Raw genomic sequence first — 16,767 nt, forward strand, 5'->3', positions numbered from 1 at the left:
CCCAATGACTCAAAACTGTGTACTATGAGAGTTGCCCAAGAGGTGAGCCTAGCTTCTTCCACTCCTTTCAAACAGCTATGAATGTTTTCATACAGACAAATCCTACCCCCATCCTGGCCCTGCCTGTAGCTAGAGGTTAGGGTTAATGAGTTATGCTATCCAAAAGTTTACTTATTTATACTGAAGGTGACTTTGACTGGAGAATTCTGGAAATAAAAGAATGGCAAATGTCTTGTGATAGATTTCTTTACTGTTAGTGAAATGAGCCAGTTCAAACAAGATTAGATTATATTTAAGGTAGGTTTATTGGGAAGCTGCTCTAGCATATGTGCGTTCACTAGCCACAAGGACCAAGGCCAGGGAAGTCCCCATGGGGAAAAGTAGGGAGGAGAGAAAGGTGCAGGAGTGCCTGTGCAGAGAGGGGAGGAGGGAGGAAGGGAGGGGAAGAAGAGAGGAGGAGAAGGGGGAAGAGGAGGAAGGGGAGGAAGAAGAGGAAGAGGAGAGGGGGAGGGGAGGAGGAAGAGAAGGGGGAGGAGAATGAGAGACCAAGATGTCTGGATTATATAGGGAGGAGCCTCTAGGGTAAGAGCAGCCCAGTTTCTGGACTGGAAAGTTCAGGGTTGGGGGTAGGGTATGCCAGGTAGGGACTGAGGGATGCTGGGAGAACCTGGAGGCCAGGTCTGCTTTGGTATATAAAATATACACCGCAGTCCCCTGTCCTGGGGCCTGAAACCAAACTTCCTATACTATTAATACAGTGACAGGCAAACACTAAGGATCTGCTGCATGCCAAGTTCTTCTGACTCTAACATTATAGCTTTGAAACTTAAAATTTTCCATTTTATAGACAGAGAACTGAGGCACCCAGAACAGAATGTCACACTACTGAAAATGGTAGAGTTAGGATTCACATCTTAGGACACTATTACCCATTACTGCCTCCCAAGTCCAAGAGGCAGAACTAAAGTGACCACAATGAGAAGGGTGCTTACAGCCCAGGCCCTTCCAGTCACCCTGGCTGGTCTTCAGCTGGCTAAGTGGGTTCCTGCTCTTCACCTCCTGCTGGCTGGGCCCATCAGAGGCTTTCTTCAGAGTTCAGGACTGTAAACCAGCAGCATGTGACCTTGATGAACCCGAGAACGGGCTTCGTGCTGTTGTTTATGCTAGGTCCTTCTGCTAAGGTGCCAACTGTTCTTCCTGTATCCCCAAACTCTCCTCTGGGCTTCAGGTTCACGTGTCTGCTTGTACATGCCTTCAAAATGCAACAGATTACAGCACATGGTTTCTGTCTCCCTCAGAAATACTGCCAGGCTCCCTGTTCTCAAAGCCCTGCCTGGAGGGTCTCTGCTTACACTTTCTTACTTACCAACTGGCAGACCTAAAGCTGTGGATACTTCCCAACAGCCATTGTTAGACCCCTGGAAAAGGCAATAGTCGTCTCCTATAACTACCTACTCAATTCACAACACTCCAAGAAAATGACATAGGGTACCAGCTGTCACTCCTTCAGTCACAGGGCCACAAAACATACTATAGTTTGGAATCAGTCAGTAGACTACACCAGTTGAACCTGAAGTTTAACGGATTAGTGAGACTTAGAACCACAAAAAGTCACAGTGCCAAAGACATACTCCAGAAGGAGCATACACCCCAGGCCTACTTTTTAATAGTGATAACTGCAAGCTTTGAAGAATAGCTGGTGTCCTAGCACTCCCTGCAGAAGCCAGTGTACTTTGTTACTTTCTTTGAAGTGGAAATGTACTAACCTTCTGAAATCGTTAATTTGATGGTACAAAAAACACTATTACAGGGTGTAAGTACAGTAACGACAAACATTTTAATTGGTATCCAAAAGACATTTCTATGTAAACAAGGTTTCCTTGAGCAAAGGTAGGGAGAGTTGCTACACAAGAATGTCATTTGTTCTTAAATTGGGATTGTTGTTCACCTCACAGGAGCCTTCTGGTTCAGGCAGCCTGTTAAAGCACTTACAATCTGCTGCAGGTGGTAACAAATGGCAGAGGCAGAGGCAGGAGGTTCTCTCCAAGTTTCAGGTCAATCAGGGTCACCGACTGCCACAGGAACTGTAACAATCCTCTGTGTGCAGCTCTGGTCTGATTAGATTTGAAGGAACTGGGCTACAATGTGGGGAAAGCAGGTTCAACAAGGCCCTAAGGCCCACGGATCTTACAGAATGCTTACGTTTATTTTTCTCTGATAAATTCATTTCAATGAATTTTCCATGGACACTGCTTGAAGGCAAGAGCTACATCTGTCGCTGTTTATGCTTGGGGTTGGTCTTACAGAGGACAAACCAGCGCCCACGCCTCTTCACCATGTAGCAGTCTCTACAGCGCTTCTTGATGACACCCTTGGTCTTGAAGCCCAGCGAGGGCTGTAGGGACAGCACGGGACCTCCACAGAGAAGTGAGCGCACCTCTGCGCAGGGTTTGGCGCTTGGCAACGTCCCTAGCAGGATCGAGAAGGCTCGGGGCTTCACCGCGAGGCGACTCAGGTCCACCACCGAAGCCACCACGCTCCGTACAAACAGGGCGGCCATGCTGAGCCCAGACCTGGGGGGAAAGAAGCTTGGTCATCGGTGCTGCACGTCTGACTATCCTAGGTCCTCCCCTATCAAGGCTACTTGGCGTCAGAGGTCAGAGTACACTTGCCAGACCCTGGGCTCCGCGTTCCCACGTGCCCGGGTCTGTGCGCTCCCGGGAAGCTCAGCCCGGCCACGGACCCCGCCCGCACTCCCGGCCAGCAGCTCTGCCACGCGCCTCTGCCTGTCCCCACGGAATCCCGGACCTACACCTGGAGAGGGGTGCCACCGGCGGAGAAATCGGCAATCGACCTCAGACGCGGGTTACCTAGGCTTCCGCGTCTGCGCAGTGGGGCGGGACGCGCCGCCAGAAAGAAAGATGGCGTAGGGTCACGTGGAATTACGTGTGACCTGCAGAGGAAGGCTAAGGCTCATGCTTCCGGGGAGATAAAGCCCTCCTGGTCTCCGTATTCTGTATCTAGAATCCTGCACTCTAAGCTCTGCCTCCGCAGATGCTGGGACCACTATGTATTGGGAAATCTGGTGCCCATGGGAAACTGCCAACAGTGAATTGGAAACAAATCAAAACCCAAAATTCTGACAAAATGTGCAGGTCATATGTTTCAATTAAGTGACATTCTGGCACACATGGGCAAGGCCAGAAGAACAAGTGCAGACACAGTTCTAGCTAGTTAAGTCCCTACCCGCAACTATGAAAAGCAACTAGGAGTGTGGAAAGAGTTTGATAGTGAACTCCCCACACCATCGCTGTCTTCAACAGTTAATTCCCATGTGTGTGTGTGTGTGTGTGTGTGTGTGTGTGTGTGTGTGTATACAGTTAATTCCCATATATGGCTTCTAAAGTAATTCATATATCTATATCATTATATCCCTATCTATCTATCTATCTATCTATCTATCTATCTATCTACCTATCTATCTATCTATCTATCTTGGATTTCAGGTAGTTCGTAAATCTACCCATCCTATTTTTACGTATAGCAAAGTAGCCAGTAAGGCTCCGGTAGCCCTCTCTGGCTCCCAGTCTCACACAGCACACTAAGTTCACTCAGCCCATCATAGTATACCTATGGGAATACTTTGACCCCAGAGTTCTATCACTTTAAAAATAATGTGGGTCAGAGAGATGGCCTGGGAGTCATGAGTGCTTGCGATGCAAGCCTGCAGACCTCAGTTCAAAGCCAGAACTCACATGGAAAAGGAGATCGGTTTCCTCCAACTTTCACATGTACTCTGTGGCACCCGTGTGTGAACTCACATGTGTGTGAACACATACACAGACGGGATGTTAGAGTTTAAAAAGAGACTTATCAGGGCTGGAAAGATTGCTTAGTGGCTAAGAGCACCTATTGCTCTTGCAGGGGGCCACCCACATAACTGCTCAAACAGTCTGTAACTCAACCCGTCAGGAGATCCTGTGCCCTTTTCTTGGTACCAGGTACTTACACACACAGCCATATATAAATGTATACACTCATACATATAAAATAAAATAAATTCTTTAAAAAGAGGGAGAAAGGGCTGGAGAGATGGCTCAGTGGTTAAGAGCTTTGACCGCTCTTCCTGAGATCTTGAGTTCAAATCCCAGCAACCACATGGTGGCTCACAACCATCTGTAATGAGATCTGATGCCCTCTTCTGGTGTGTCTGAAGACAGCTACAGTGTACTCATATAAAATAAATCTATATTTAAAAAAAAAAAAAGAGGGAGAAAGAGACAAATCTGCAGAACAGGGTGTGGGGACATAAACCTGAAATCCCAGCACTCCAACGGCTGAGGCAGGAAGATGGTGAGTGCTAGGCTAGCCTGGGCTTCTTAGGCCCACATTTATTTGGGCAATTTCCAACTTTGCGAGGCCCTTGTCCTTGTGTCTTATGGCTCTCTCTGATCATTATTTCGTCTTCAGACTCGCCTAATCCTTATGCTATAACAGAGCACAGAAAGGTAACCTCTATCCTGGCCAAGAGATCCTAAACAGCACATGCTAGCTTCTGGCACTTTCTCAGAATTAGTGACCCGCCGTTGCTCTGCGTCTGGGGTCCCACCTGTCTACCTCTGAGCAAAGTTGTTCACTTTATGGTTTGACAGTGCATGTTGTTCCAAGGAAGGTTCTGACTCAGATTCAAATGAGACAGGAGAGTCCAACATGTTCTCCAGTTACAGACTGCGATTTGCACCAGGTCTCTCTACATAGCAGAGCTTTTCAGAGCTGCTTTTCCATACTGGGAAAACTCCCTTGCAGTCTAACTGGAAACTTTACTACCGCTGCATTGCAAAAATGCTCTTAAGTCTTCCTTTCCCACCCCAACATACATAGCTAGGAAAGTTGACTGCATGTACTGGTTCTTCTATTGAACAAGGTATTTCTTTACTGAAAACAAATAAAATCTGGGAAATCTGCATTTTCTCCATTGCTATAAAAGTGCACACTGCATCTTCAGTTTTCATCCCTTTGTCACGTTAGTAAACTTTGAACACGGCGCACAGTTAAGCTGGAGCTCAGTATCCCCGTCAGGTCTAGCACCTACCCGGCCAGCCGCCCAGCCGCTCAGCCACAGTACGAAAAAAGTTCCACAAGCACTCCCGGCCGAATGCTGTGCGCCTGCGCCGGCGCTCTGTACGACGCGTGGGGTTAAGGGTCGTCGGCAAGATGGCGGCGGCGCTGACCTTCCGCCGGCTGTTGGCTCTCCCTAGGGCTGCCCGGGGCTTCGGGGTGCGAGTGTCGCGGAGCGGGGAGAAGATCACGCATACCGGCCAGGTAACGGCCGTGCCCGCCATGCCTGGAACCCGAGACTGACGGTAGCAGGGAGCGTGGCAAGGTGTGCTTCTGCCAGGCTAGCGCGCGGCCCTACTGGACTCACCTTGGGGTGCAGCCCGCTGCCCAGCTCTGATTTCTAACTGGTGGCTTTGCCTGGGACTTGGATCTGCTCATTCTTTAGGTCATAACTTTATAATAAGTTCCAAGTTTTAAGAATGGTTGTGTTTTTAGACCCCGGGACTGGAGACTGAGGTGCATATTTTACATATCAAAGCAGACCTGGCATCCAGGTTCTCCCAGCATCCCTCAGTCCCTACCTGGCATACCCTACCCCCAACCCTGAACTTTCCAGCCCCGAAACTGGGCTGCTCTTACCCTGGAGGCTCCTCCCTATATAGTCTAGATATTTTGGTTTCTCCCGCCCTGTCTTTTTCTCCTCTCCTTGAGCACACACCCTTTCTCTTTCTCCCCGACCCTGTCCTGTCCCCGTGGCGACTCCGCTGGCCAAATCCTTGGGGTCAGTGAACTCCGAGAGTAGCTTCCCAATAAACCTGCCTTTAATATAACCTAATGTAGCTTGAATTGGCTCATTTCACCGGTGGAGAAATAACCTATCAGTAGTGTATAAAGCAACCCTAGCGTTCAGTATAATGGATGCACCAAAAAAATGAGAAGCTCTGTCTGATGAAATGAAATCTCTCTAGTGGAGTTGGCTACTTATGAAGGCAGGAGCTTTGTCTCCAGTCTGCACTCCAGTCTATCATCCCCACGAGACTGTTCAGTTCACTTTGCCTCTTAGTGGGTCTGTCTCCTCATCAATGGGTGTAGAGCAAGGGGAAGAACGTTCTGTAGTATTTGTGATCAGTACTATGCGACTTCCTTAGAATCCGACTGTAAAAATAATAGAAGGTCCTTTTCCCCCTTTTTTCTTTTGCAGGTGTATGATGAAAAAGACTACAGGAGGATTCGTTTTGTAGATCGTCAGAAAGAGGTAAGTGAAAGACACAAAAGTTTGAAAAAATTAAACAGGCCGAGCAATGCTAACGTCTGAAGTGGATTGAGCACTAACACACCACAATGAATTCTGCACCTGACTTGGGGTGGTGGATTAAAATGAGAACACAGGCACAATTGAGGTATTTCATGTAACTACCTTCAAGCTCTGTATAAGGTGTAAAGAAACAAGTGGATTTCACGTTTATACTTGGGCCCATCTTTGAGGTAGCTCAAATATGCAAATATTTGCATATTTTAGGATATTTGCATATCCTCATTGCTGGTCCCAGGCTCCTCATGGAATTGGTACTTAGCATGTGTACAACCACCCTAGAAAACCCAGAGTCCTAAATGTAAGTTTTGCCAACATTTTTCTCCCTCCTCTCAGACTACAGAGCATCCTGGAGCAGTAATTCAGGTTTTCATAAGCATGACCTTGTTTCCAGTATGGTAGTTGTCATAGTGTTTTTTGTTGCTCTGATCAGTACTATGCGTGGTACTGAAGATACCATGACCCAAAGCCACTTGGGGAGAAAAGGTTTTCATCTTATAACTCTCAGGTCACATTCCTGAGGGAAGTCAGGGCAGGAACTTGCGGCAGGGACTGAAGAAGAGGCCATGGAGGAGTGCTGCTTACTGGCTCACTCTCCATGTTTTTGCTCAGCCTGTTTTCTTATGACACTTAGGACCACCGTCCAGTCCAGGGTGGCATTGCCCACAGTGAGCTAGGCCCACATCAATTAGCCCCACAGAAAATGCCCCACAGACTTGCCTCAGGCTAATTATGTGGAGGCGTTTTCTCAATTAAAGAGTTCTTTCCAGATGATCCTGGAGTTTGACAAGTTGACATAAAACTAGCCAGCACAATATCTTAGATTAAAGGAAGACATTCTACTAACATTTACTTTTCTGATTTGAGATAAAACTTTTAGTTTTCATCAAATTAATTGTGCTGTGCCCTCCCAGGATAGGGGTAACTAGTAGATTCATTCTCCCACACAGAGAAAGGTCATTTTGTTCAGACACAGGTAACTGTACTGCTAGGGAAAGAATAGAAGGCTGTGGTCTCCTCTGCCTGTGTAGCCCAAGTAAGTGTGTCTGTGGTGTTTGCGTCTCCAGCTCCTGGTTTCTTCCTTGTAATATGGTAGTTCACAGTCTGTCCTCTGTGGTTCCAGAATTGTTTGCCTTCCATGTCTGCCTTCAGTCACAGTCTTTACCTCTACAGTCAGCTTGGGTTTTTGTTTTTGTTGTTGTTCTACCGTACCCTAGATCAGAGTTCCCCTGCTCTCTCTGATGTTGGCCACATTGTCCCAGTGTTTAGTGTCTGAGTCTGTGGACCAGACTCACTTGCTATGCATTAGTTGTCCGTGAGGTCACATTTTCAGGTTTCAGCCAGAATCCTGTTGTGCCTATAAGAGGCACAGAAATCTGTATTCTCCCCTCACTTAGACTGCTTGGATGTAAGAAGGATCCTGAAGTCCACTCCAGGTTCAGTGAAAGAATGCTGGGATCCTGACATCTGCCTAGAGAGGAAGAGAGGGGGAGAGCAGGAGAGGGGGATATGAATGTGTCTCTCTGTGTGTGTGTGTGTGTGTGTGTGTGGGAGTGTGTGTGTGTCTGCATTAAGTGGGTGGAAGTCAGTGAACTTCTATGCCAGCACAGTTTCAGGGTGAGCACCATAGGCTGCTGCTTCTCAAGTTCACTTTTCTCATTTGTAACTTTGAGTGTTTTTCAAAGTATTTGTCGCTGTAGGTGTCCAGGAGATGGATTGCCTTGGGAGGAGCAACCTCTGCTCTTAATGTGGCAGGACACGTCTCTGTTCACTCTAGGTACTGCTGCATTCCTCCGTGCTGTGGCCTTTGCATGTGCTCCTGCCTGCTGTCCTTCAGGGTAATATCAGACACTTGCTGCACTGTTGGCCACCTGTGGCATACACCCCCTGCTGTGCACGTCCTCCCGCCTCCAGTCCTCCAGTGTGGTATTTCGTATGAACAAGCACTTAGTGTTGAGAGCAGGATGATTGACTACACTATCATGAGAGCTATTTGTTACTGCAAACGTGACATCAGAAGTTGGACACTAATGAATATTGAGAGGATGGGCAGGTTCAGTGGCTTTTATTTTGCAGTGTGCTCCTGGAGATGGGAGGTCTGTCCCAGCAGAGGTGTCAGCAGGCATCCTGGGCATTAACAGATGCCATTATTGAGGGTGCGGCTGGATTCCATCCTCACTTTGCAGGTGTCCTGGGTCAGGACTGTGGGTCAGGCAGCTGTGAGGCAGATGTATCCTGAAGCCCTGAGCATGGTCTTCAGCTTCCTTGTCTTTGTAGCTTGGTAGAGGGTAACAGGGAAGTTGAAAGGTAAATGGAGACAGTAGAGCAGTGTGGGTAGACAGAAGAACTGTGCTGACAAGGGAGCTGCCCTGGTTCCGCCCTGCCCTGCCCTGCCCTGCCCTGCCCTGCCACGCCCTGCCCCGCCCTGGTAGGTGGTATTCAGACTCACTAGTGTCCTGATGCCTTGTCCTGGTACAGCACAGTCAGTGTCTGGGTGCCTAGTTCTGTTGTAAACACTTGTCTGCTGGATGATGAAGCATCTGCTCAGGCATTCTTTCTTTAAACACAAATTCCCTGTTCATGGATAGTTTAAAATATTTGTTTGTTTATTTTAGTCTTAGCATTTTTTTATGTTTTGGCAGTGCTGGAGGTGGAACTTAGGCTCCACAGGTATCAGATAAGTGTTGCCAACCCTGTAGGTCTGCAGGAGCGGGTGTGAGTGCCACATACACTCTTCCCGGTGGCTGTGCCTGGTCTTACAGAGCGGTGAACCATGTTGGAACCCGAGTACTTACTCAGCTCCTCGTTTTCAGAGGGCTCCCCCGGATGCTGCAATTCTGCATTTGCACAGAAATGTGTGGTTTCTCTCCCCTGAACATTCTTTGACCTGTCTCCCTCTATTGCTAGTCTGAGTTTTATCAGTCATAGGCTAGGAAATAAGCTGTGTCTGGATTTAACTTGAGGACTGTAGATGACAGGAGACTGGGCAGTTGGACCAGCTTTGCTAGAAGGCTGGGAAGCGTTTGGGAGGATCCTCTGACTGTGACCTGAGAGCTTTGGTGCCCACACAGGACTCAGGATCCTGGTCTTTGGTGAATCTTCATCCTGAGACGATCTATTAGTTCTTTTTACCTTGTAAAAACGGGGTCAGAACTCCAGCCTAGTGTCCTAGAGCAAATGATACCCTGGGACTCCTGAACGAGGAAGAGGCAAAACAGTTTGTTGTTACTTGATTGTCAGGCACATATTATAGTCCTCTCGAGGGGTTGGTAACAGCAGTCTTGCCCACAGTTGAGGATCTCTGGTGTCATACCCTGAGCTGCCAGGCTAGTATGTTTCTCCCTGCAGGAGCTCAGTTCTTCACCTCTGGAGCTGGTGGGCACCCACTGGTCACAGACAAGAAAAAACAGAAGGTCAGGGAGCTGCTGCCACCTCAGCTCCTTAGAAGGCAGGTGTCACTTAACAGTTTGAAACAAAGTAGTTGGGCCAAATATAGGACACTGAGATTGGGTCTGTTGTGCACATCTCTGTGTCGCTCTTGTTGTCAAGGTTGAGAAATAGACTCCCTAAGGGACAGGCTGTCCTCAGAGTCATGACCATAAAGTAACCTGAATTTAGAAGGCGGTGCCTGTCAGAAACACTGGTGATAAGTCAGGATCTCAGGGGACGGTGTTTATTAATAAATTCATAACCCCACTTGGGGCCAGTGGTATAACTTCTCTCCAAGGCAGCTGCAAATTTCAACAGCCCAGGACAAAGCTGAATGTCATAAACAGCTCGGAGGCTGCTGTGGCCACCACTACACACATGTGTCCACATGGTGTCTGGATGATAATTGACCCAAGCTTTGAGCTTCTTTACACTGATAACCCTCCACTCGGGAGTGCCCCTCTCACAGCATCGGCTGTTATCTGGGTGTCACGCAGCCTCAGCTGTACATTGGTCTTGATATGTTTCATAGCATCCTGTTTTATCTTTAGTAATTCCATCCTAGTTTGAAATAAAGGAGCATGCTCTGTAGGAAACCAGACTGTAGACAAATGAATTTGACCCCAAGTATCCTGCTAAGTCAGCTGCCGATGAGAAGAAAATGAAGGGTAGCTCTCAAGTTTCACTTCACACTCGTCACTGTCACAGTCACAGTGTTGAGCAGCTTAGGCACCGTGTGGTCCACGACAGCCCCTCCTGTTGACCTTGTCTGGTGCCTGGGCAGTGCTTTCCTCCCTTGTCTCTGGGGTGGAAGAAGCAGGGCACAGCCTGGTGGAGCACAGTGTACACTTGATGTGCGGTTGGGGTGCTTACCACCTCGGTTCTTTGTATTCCTGCCTTGAGCCAAGTTCCAAGGAGCAGATGTTAATCATGGGAGGCCAGGGCTGCCCTGGAGTAGTGATTAAATGACAGGAGGGCAGGCACCTGTCAGTCACCAGCCTGGAGGTGTCAGCTGTCCTTCCCACAAGGAGACGGCCAGGCATTGCAACTGTCCTGATAGATTCCTGTGAGTTTGTTAGTGCGGCCTTTGTGACATGCTGTCACCTCTGCAGACTCATAGGATTTACACCATGGGACTTTATTTATATGGTCTCTGCTTTAGAGTGCATAGAACAAGCAGCCTTACTTCCAGGCTGTTCTAGATGCTTGTGTGAAGGAGCACCTCACTGTCTCAGGGGACCGTGGTCACAGAGGACTGTTCGTGGGAGACTGTTACTGCAGAGTATTATGTTCATGGGGACTGTTCACAGAGTATGGTGTACTGGAGGACTTTCTTCAGAGGATACTGCGTTCACAGGACTGTGTTCATGGGGATGTGTATGGGGAGCAGAGCACACTGAATCACTGCTGGAGAATATGCCTAATGCCCTTTGGCTGCAGCACACATCCACTTCCAGTGTCTTCCGTAATGTTTACAGAGCTGAACCACAGAGGGAGGCTGCACTAAGGGGTGATCTATAGTTGATAATGTGCCCTAAGCATATCTCAGCTTTCCCAGAACGTACATGTTTGTATGCGTGTGGGTCCCAGGGATCTGGTGAGAGAGCCAGTGTCCTATCTTTATGGCAGTGATGTTTCCCCTGCACTCCACTCTGAGCCAGATTTATAGGTGTCACATCAAGCTTCCCACTCCCCAGTCCTGTGGGCTCTGGTCTGACTGTACTCTGAGAGTGTATTATGTCTCCCTGTCTGTACCCCTGGAGGTACAGGGGCTGAACAGCCTCCAGTTCCAGAAGTGGGTGGCTTTTTGTGCTGCATCTTAAGGCCACTCTGGTAAGGTTCAAGATGGAAAATACTGAGTGGCACAGACATAGCCAATCAAAGGATGGCTCACAGGCCCAGCATGTGTGAAGTGACACAGGGTCTTGCTTATAGGCCCGATATGCTCGAAGGCTTGATAGGAAAAAGACATGAGGTCTTTAACAGGACTGCCATGTGTAAAGGGATGTGGAGTCCTCTCACAGGCCTAGCATGTGTGAAGGGATTCGGGATATGCTCACAGGCCTGGTGTGTGTAAAGGCTGTGTGTGCACACTCAGAACAGTTTTCAGCATGCAGATATTGCGCAGTTCTCTCCCTGTGCGTGTGTAGATGCTGTGACTCCAGTGTGCAGTTTTGGAGTATTCCTCCCTCTCATCTTGCGGGTAGTTTGTGAGGCAGTCTGGTGTAGCCATAGCTCTGCGTAGTCTCTGGGCTTTGCTAGGATGTTTGAGTCATTTTGTAAAATGAGAAAGCTATGAAGTGGAAGGAAAGTGCTCAGTGTAAAACCTCAGCTGTGGGAGAAACCTGGTAAGAGAGATGCTGGTCATTGACTACTCAGTAGTCCATCTGGTTGACGGAGAGAATGCAGCGGAGATATGAGTGGCCAGAGGGCACAGTAATTAATTGGTGAGGCATACATAAGCATCATTAAGTGACCACACCACTTACCTTTGCAGATGAATTGGAAATTTTAACAAACGGATAGTTCTGTGGGAAAATAGTTTACCAAAGCTGACCCAGAAATACAGGATTAAGTTAGACCAATATCCGTAAAGAAGCAAAGTGTTGACGTGGCCACAGAGCACGGGTCCTGGTAGTCTGGTAGCTCCATAGGTGGGCTCTCTCAGAGTGCTCCAATACTTCTTGCTTTATGAATAGACAACATGGCGGAAAGCTTTGAGATGCTTGTCTAGTGAACACAGACAGTGGCTACAGCGGCAGCTGGTACTGACGGGCATGGAGCTCCTGAGGCCACATGAGTGAGAATCAAATTTAAGAACGCTCTGGTTATGAAGAGAAAAGGGTGTGGGGACACTCAGGGACATAGACCACAGCCAAGAGCCATTATAGCTTCTTCCCCTGGGCCTGGGAATGTTGACGCTGGTCACTGGTCAGAGTGGGATGGAGTGGGGCTTCTGTAATCTAGACAAGCCTGTTTCCATTGTTGTTACCTGGGATCACGTCCTGAGGAGATGCACATGGCCATGTATAGAGGCCCCCGGGGGAGTGTCACCTATACTGTCTGTTGTGTTTGGGAGAAGTGTGAGGGCATGTGGGGAGAGGTGGTATGAGACAGAGCAGGTAATACAAGAGGTCAAGTCTCAACAGTTACTGGATCCAAGGAAGGGACAAAGGGAGAATTCATCTGTTCCAAGTCTGAAAGTGAGATAATATTCCATTGCAGGGCACATGGTATGTGCCTGCCTGTGTTTAGTTGACTCAGTTGTGTTTCGAAGGATGTCATTGCTCATATGACTTCATGGATTCAGGTGGGTGCTATACATATAAGTCATGTGAAATTACAAAGATTTTGTGTTTGTCTGTTTCTTCTCTTTCCTCACTCTAGGTGAATGAGAACTTTGCCATTGATTTGATAGCACAACAACCTGTGAATGAGGTGGACCATCGTATCATAGCCTGTGATGGAGGGGGTGGAGCCTTGGGCCACCCCAAGGTGTATATAAACCTGGTATGGAGTTAAGCAGCTTACTGTTTCTTGGTGCTCACTTTCCCTCCCAGCTCTCTGCACTGGCTCTCCGGGTATCCCACCATGCATGGGGTCAACCCAGAAAACAGCCATAGCTCAAAGTTCAGCCTGCCTTGTGCTTTCACGGGAGTTTTTAGTTGACAGTATATTTCAAGTTTAACCTGCTTTTCAACGTGCTGTCTAATTGGGATTTGAGGTAAAATATAAAAGTATGAGATGTTTCCTTTTGAATTTTTTCAGGACAAAGAAACAAAAACGGGTACGTGTGGCTACTGCGGCCTGCAGTTCAAGCAGCAGCATCACTAGTGTGGGCTGTGTCCTGGTCCTCTGACACCTGTGGAGCATCTCATGCTTAGTGTTCTGGTGTGAGGTCACTGCTCTGTGAATGGTGTCCCTTGTTATGAATAAAGGATGCTCCCACCATGGACAGTGAGTTGTTTCTTCCTTTCATAGTGTCATAAAACAAACATGAGTAGGAGCAGCTTTGCTTCTGGAACAGTCCCCGCTCTGGTGCTGGCTGCAAAGTGTGGGCACCAGGTACTCAAATGGCTGCATCACCAGGGAAGGGCCCAGGAGCTGCCAGTTAGGAGATCAGCCCTCTCTGGTCCCCAACATCTCATCTAAAGGAAAACAAACCAAACACTGAAAGGGACGTGACAAAGGCTTGACATTATTAACTGTGCCTTAGTATCTAACAGTGTGCTCACTTCCCAGATTGCAGGCTGATGTGGGCAAGAACTCAAGGATGTGGGAAACACAAAGGAGGACATGCCACAAGGCAGAACACTCAGGCACAAGAAAGGGCGCGGCTAATTCTGATTTTAGAAAAGTTATTAAGTCTCTGCAAGTAAGTGGGGATGGGGTGGGGGAAAGGAGAGACCTAAGAAGGCATTTGTATCCTATTCCTCAGGAGAGAAAACGGCAAAAATCTAAAGCTTAGCAAGTAACAGGAAACTTTTTTTGTTTGTATTCTTTCTTTATGTGTGGTATATACAGGTGAGTATAAGGCCCATGGACACCGTAAGAATGCACTGGATCTCCTGGAGCTGTACTTACCAAGAATAGAATGGGCTCTTAACCACTGAACCATTTCTCCCGCCCAAAGTTTTAAATGTTTGTTATTGTAATCTTGCATACGTACAACGTGCATGCTGACCATTCTCCATCTCTCAATCCCTACAAATCGTTCATGTTCCTGTCTATCTTGTATGCGGTCCACTGGGATTAACCAGGGTCATCTGTGTGACTGTGGGTTTGGAGACGTCTGCTTGGTCCCTGTGGATACCACATCATATTATGTGAAAGACTACACAAGGCCACTGTAGCTGGCATGCGCTATTGAGATGTCTGAGCAGAGGGGAGTGCTGCCGGGTGGAAGAGTGAGTTGTATAGTTTCAGTGCTTCCTGTCTCTAATAGATAAGTCATGTCTTAGTTAGGGTTTCTATTGCTGTGACGAGAAACCATGACCAAGGCAACTCTTAGAAAAGACATTTAATTGGGACTGGCTTACAGGTTCAAAGGTTCAGTCCATTATCATGGCAGGAAGCACAGCAGTGTGCAGGCAAATGTGCTGTAGAAGCTAAGAGTTCTACTTCTTGATCTGAAGGCAGACAGGAGGAGATTGTCTTCCACAGGCAGCAGGAGGAGTCTCCTTCCATATTCTGGGCAGAGCTTTAGTATAGGAGGAGACCTCATAATCCACTCCCACAGTGACACACTTCCTCTAACAAGGCTATACCGCCTTCAATAAGACCACACTTCACAATAGTGCCACGTCACATGGGCTAAGCATATTCAAACTTCTACAAGTCATAAATGGGATCTCCAAAGAATATGTCTGAGAGGGCCAAGACCACTAGTGGCCAAGTCCCTGCATCACCATGAATGAGTCTTTAAATGTTCCCTGCCCACAGCCATTGTATATGCTGTTCTGAGACTATCATGGTCACACATACAGGCTGAGGTCTGTAAACTGATTGTATGAGCACATCAGCGGGCATTCCCAAACTTTGGTGTGTGTGAAGGGCTTGCTGGGAGCACACACCAACTCCTAGTCACCATAGGCAGGGTACTGTGTGCAGGCAAGCATGTGTGCAGAGAATGAAGTGTGTTCCATCAAAACAGGAACTTTTGACTCACGCTGTCTGATTCTGAGTCTGACAAAGCAGACTTCACTAGGCAGAAGAAAATGTCCTCACGTACTGCTTGGCTGGGTGGTACAAGCAAGAGGCTCTGATTGGAAATCCAGCACCCACTTGATAGCTGTCTCTGGCTTGTCGATCCTCTGTTGGTTTCATTCCTAACTTCCTAAGATGGGTAATTTATTTTGTCAATGTGAAGCTTTTCTTATATTTAAAGCTATGGATTTCCCTTTAGTCTTATCTTTAGCTACACCCCCCAGTACTGGAAAGTTGTCACTTTATTACACTCATTTATAAATATGTCAGGTATGGATTCCCTCTGTGATGGGACTCTAACTCAGGGCCTTACACATAGGCAGACATTCCACCATTGAGCTACACCTTCAGCACCCAGTCTAAATATATTACAAATGTGTTAATTAAGGGGATCTTAGTTAGGTTACTATTGCTGATAAAATACATGACCAAAGCAACTGATGAAGAAAGGGATTATGTAGCCTTCACTTCCACAATACTTTCATTATGTAAGGAAAACAGTTCAGGAACCTGGAGGCAGGAGCTGACACAGGCCTTGGAGGAATGCTGCTTACTGGCTTGGGTCCCCATCCCCAATGAACTGGGTCCCACATCAGTCTTAAAATACACTGCAGGCGAGCTGGATGACTAGCTGTGTCAGGTTGACATAGAACCAGCCAGTGCAAATAGGGGGTTCCCGGTGATCCCCTGTGCTAATATGTGTTATTACCGTCTCTCTGTACTTTCCGTCATCTGGAACCAGCAAGGGGAAGGGGAAGGATGGAATTAGACTCTCAAAAAGTAAAAATAAAGTCGAATTAGAGAATAAAGTCAGTTTGCTTCACAGTCCATTAGGTGGCTCATGGCTGGTCTCAGTGAGGGCCCAGGACCTCTCTTCCATTTCACCCTTTTCTTCCACTTTAGATTCATTTATTATTTACTTAGTTTTATTCTACTTCAGTTTTATGAAGACCACAGTTGAGATTGCTCTCAGCCTCCTACCTAATGTCTTTTCAGCTACTGCCCTTTTTGAGTTATGAAGACTTTTTTTCCCTGTAATATTGTGCTTTCAAGCCTGTTTTCTAGCCCTTAGTTTGACCTTCATTTAGATATTCTGACTGATAATATCTTCATTGTCAACCTGACAAGTTTAAAAAGACCTGCGAGTCACCTCTGGGTCTCCGTGAGGGTTTTCCCAGAAAGCTTTGAGGAGAGGTGTGGGTGGCATCATCTCTTGGGCGAGGCCCTAGAATGAGTGAACGGCGGAAGGTGACAGGGCACCT

At 47.6% G+C, this 16,767-nt stretch overlaps 2 protein-coding genes across 9 annotated transcripts; one reads left to right on the forward strand and one right to left on the reverse strand.

The window, feature by feature from the left end:
- Positions 1-1,813: 1,813 nt before the first annotated feature.
- On the reverse strand, positions 1,814-5,235 carry Mrpl36 (mitochondrial ribosomal protein L36). 6 transcript variants are annotated; one of them, NM_001108879.1, is made up of 2 exons: positions 2,815-2,910; positions 1,814-2,573 (listed from the first exon to the last, which is right to left on the reverse strand). In NM_001108879.1, exon 2 carries the CDS (start codon positions 2,558-2,560, stop codon positions 2,267-2,269), a length of 294 nt encoding a protein of 97 aa, NP_001102349.1. In that variant the 5' UTR covers positions 2,561-2,573; positions 2,815-2,910; the 3' UTR covers positions 1,814-2,266. The 6 variants fall into 6 exon arrangements, with proteins under 6 accessions (NP_001102349.1, XP_006227827.1, XP_006227824.1 ...); XM_006227765.5 differs by lacking the exon at positions 2,815-2,910 and adding an exon at positions 5,093-5,235 and having other exon boundaries at positions 1,819-2,573; XM_006227762.4 differs by having other exon boundaries at positions 1,819-2,573; positions 2,813-2,955.
- On the forward strand, positions 5,189-13,754 carry Ndufs6 (NADH:ubiquinone oxidoreductase subunit S6). 3 transcript variants are annotated; one of them, NR_186903.1, is made up of 4 exons: positions 5,189-5,383; positions 6,260-6,313; positions 13,187-13,309; positions 13,568-13,754. NR_186903.1 is itself a non-coding variant. In NM_001423689.1 (4 exons), exons 1-4 carry the CDS (start codon positions 5,215-5,217, stop codon positions 13,631-13,633), a joined length of 351 nt encoding a protein of 116 aa, NP_001410618.1. In that variant the 5' UTR covers positions 5,189-5,214; the 3' UTR covers positions 13,634-13,754. The 3 variants fall into 3 exon arrangements, 2 of the variants coding, with proteins under 2 accessions (NP_001410618.1, XP_063129356.1); NM_001423689.1 differs by having other exon boundaries at positions 5,189-5,322; XM_063273286.1 differs by having other exon boundaries at positions 5,191-5,322; positions 13,575-13,752.
- The last annotated feature ends 3,013 nt before the right edge of the window (positions 13,755-16,767 follow it).

Source organism: Rattus norvegicus, chromosome 1, assembly GCF_036323735.1.
Source record: "Rattus norvegicus strain BN/NHsdMcwi chromosome 1, GRCr8, whole genome shotgun sequence".
In the NCBI taxonomy this organism is placed as follows: domain Eukaryota; kingdom Metazoa; phylum Chordata; class Mammalia; order Rodentia; family Muridae; genus Rattus; species Rattus norvegicus.

What these genes read in the sequence shown, in the direction of transcription:
- Mrpl36 (NM_001108879.1), bottom strand. Translation starts at nt 2,560, where the DNA reads ATGGCCGCCCTGTTTGTACGGAGCGTGGTGGCTTCGGTGGTGGACCTG.
- Ndufs6 (XM_063273286.1), top strand. Translation starts at nt 5,215, where the DNA reads ATGGCGGCGGCGCTGACCTTCCGCCGGCTGTTGGCTCTCCCTAGGGCT. An exon ending in AGATCACGCATACCGGCCAG is followed by an intron (nt 5,323 to 6,259) that starts GTAACGGCCGTG and finishes TTTCTTTTGCAG; the next exon opens with GTGTATGATGAAAAAGACTA. An exon ending in CCAAGGTGTATATAAACCTG is followed by an intron (nt 13,310 to 13,574) that starts GTATGGAGTTAA and finishes TTCAGGACAAAG; the next exon opens with AAACAAAAACGGGTACGTGT.